Source organism: Equus caballus, chromosome 25, assembly GCF_041296265.1.
Source record: "Equus caballus isolate H_3958 breed thoroughbred chromosome 25, TB-T2T, whole genome shotgun sequence".
Classification (NCBI taxonomy): Eukaryota; Metazoa; Chordata; class Mammalia; order Perissodactyla; family Equidae; genus Equus; species Equus caballus.
In genome coordinates, this window is record NC_091708.1 from 18,981,992 (window position 1) to 18,984,610 (window position 2,619).

The following is a 2,619-nucleotide window of genomic DNA, read 5'->3' on the forward strand; positions in this document are numbered from 1 at the left end:
TTGCTCTGGCTAAAACTATTTCATATATCATGGTTTGATTAGATTTCCAGGGTCTGCTTTTCCTGATTTCGATTCGATATATTCTGACTTTTAATAAACTCCAGTAGACAGTGAATTTTATCCCTTAGACACTGATATTACAAGTTGGCACATCAAAGGATAAATTTAATGACAAGTTATGGAAGTATGTCATTGTAATTCCCAGATATTGATCTCTGTAATCACGTGTTTGCTGTCCTCAGTTTTCCTGAGGGTACAAGAGAGAATTTAAAATGGAAGTGGCCAACCAATCTCTTGTGGCAGAATTTGTCTTGTTGGGTCTGTCAGATCAGCCAAAGCTGGAGACAACGTTCTTTGTGCTCCTCCTGTCAATGTACCTGGTGATCCTCCTGGGCAATGGGATTCTCATTCTGGTGACCATTCTTGACTCCCAGCTGCATACGCCCATGTACTTCTTCCTGGGGAATCTCTCCTTCCTGGACATCTGCTACACAACATCTTCCATCCCTCTAGTCCTGGATGGCTTCCTCACTCCCAGGAAAACCATCTCCTTCTCAGGCTGTGCTGTACAGATGTTTCTCTCCTTTGCCATGGGAGCCACAGAGTGTGTGCTTCTGGGTATGATGGCATTCGATCGCTACGTGGCCATCTGCAACCCCCTTAGATACCCCGTGGTCATGAGCAAGGCTGCCTATGTGCCCATGGCTGCCAGCTCCTGGGTGGCTGGGGGAGCCAACTCCCTGGTGCAGATCTCTCTTGCAGTACAATTACCCTTCTGTGGGGACAATGTCATTAACCACTTCACCTGTGAGATCCTGGCTGTCCTGAAGTTGGCCTGTGCTGACATCTCCATCAATGTGATTAGCATGGAGGTGGCCAATGTGATCTTCCTGGGGCTCCCAGTTCTGTTCATCTTTGTCTCCTACATCTTCATCCTCACCACCATCCTGAGGATTCCCTCAGCTGAGGGCCAGCAAAAGGCCTTCTCCACCTGCTCTGCCCACCTTACTGTGGTGGTCATCTTCTATGGAACTATCCTATTCATGTACACAAAGCCCAAATCAAAGGACCCCCTGGGAGTGGACAAGCAGGATGTTTCAGACAAGCTCATTTCTCTCTTCTATGGAGCACTGACCCCCATGCTCAACCCCATCATCTACAGCCTCAGAAACAAGGATGTGAAGGTTGCTGTGAAGAAACTGGTGACTCAGAAATGCTTTGCCCAGTGATAGTGGGATGAAGCAGTGTATCTTGTGGTTCTGTGCACACAGGGCTCCCCTAGGAAATGACCATGTGGTAAGCACAGACATGCTTAATCTTCTACACATTAGTTTCATCACAAAACCGACCACCAAACAATGCATTTCAGAATGGGTCTTTCCTGAGTGATTGACAATGGAACACCAAGTCTTTAGAATCAAGAGGGGGCTGTGCTAAATCACCTGGAAGCAAGAATAAGTGACTATTAAAATTTATTTGCATTTTTATTCTGAAAAAATAAACAATAAAAATTAAAACTTTGTTTAAAAATATACTTTCTTTGTTCTTGTGCAGACCAGCTGCAATTTGTATGAGCCAATTACGTTGTTTTCTGCTCTACTGTGCGATGGGGAGCATAGCAGTGAGGAAAAGTCACTTCTTAGTTGGTGTCCAAGCTAAAAACCAATCTCTCATTTTGGAAAATTACTGACACCAAGACATCCCAAATGACACCATTTAATCCCTCTTGACTGTAGGAGTTCAGAGTGTTTCCTGTTTAATTATTATTGCCCGCTTAATATCCTTGAGCCTATTTGGGAAACTCCTTCTTCTCTTTCTGTACATAGAGCACGTCTATTCCTACCCAAATTTGTGGAGGAGGAGTTTGTGTCAGCTCTAATCAAACTCCAGATATTGTAGGCCAAGATAAAAGTTCTAGCAGTCTCCATTTAACCCTTACTACAATGTAAAGTTTATACTCTGAGCTCCTTCCTTTTCCTGGAATCAATGTTTGCAATCGTCCAGACCCCAATCGTCAAACTCAGTTTGCTCTCTCTCTCTGAGATTTGGATTGGACACGGCACCACTGCTAAAAATCTACTTGTAATTACTGTGTGGTTAAGAGCATAGACTTTGGAACCAGACTGACTTGGAGGTGCCTCTGCCTGATTAACTTCAGGCACATTAGAAAAATTACTTAATCTTGAAGACTCTTGGTTTCTTAATTTTGTAAAATGGAGATATTTAAACCAATCCCATGGAGTTGCAGTGGGGACGAAATTGAAGTGAGGTATACATATATATAAAAAATGCACAGTAGCTAGCAAAGAATAACCTCCCAATTAACAAATGAACATTTTTATTATTAATGAAATACATCAAATAACTCCCCTGAGGAAGCCTATGATGCTTGAGGGCAGAGCTCAATACCACACTTAACTGAATCAATTCCGATTTTTTAGTGCAGTTCCTTTTTGGTTAACTTTCTAGCTTATGAGGCAACAATCCAATTTCTCTCGGCCTTTTCCCCAGTCATTCCTCTCCTTTATCCACAGAGATGAAGGACTCATATTTGTGCTGTGTGACACTGACCCTACCCAGGCCAAACAGATTCTTTCTGCCAGGTTTTGGGGATTGTCA

General features: G+C 43.1%; 1 protein-coding gene across 1 annotated transcript; it reads left to right on the top strand.

Moving 5' to 3' along the window:
* The first annotated feature begins 272 nt into the window (after window positions 1–272).
* On the top strand, window positions 273–1,229 carry OR13C7N (olfactory receptor family 13 subfamily C member 7N). Its single transcript, NM_001391128.1, is given in 1 exon segment — window positions 273–1,229. A coding segment is annotated over 1 exon segment (957 nt).
* The last annotated feature ends 1,390 nt before the right edge of the window (window positions 1,230–2,619 follow it).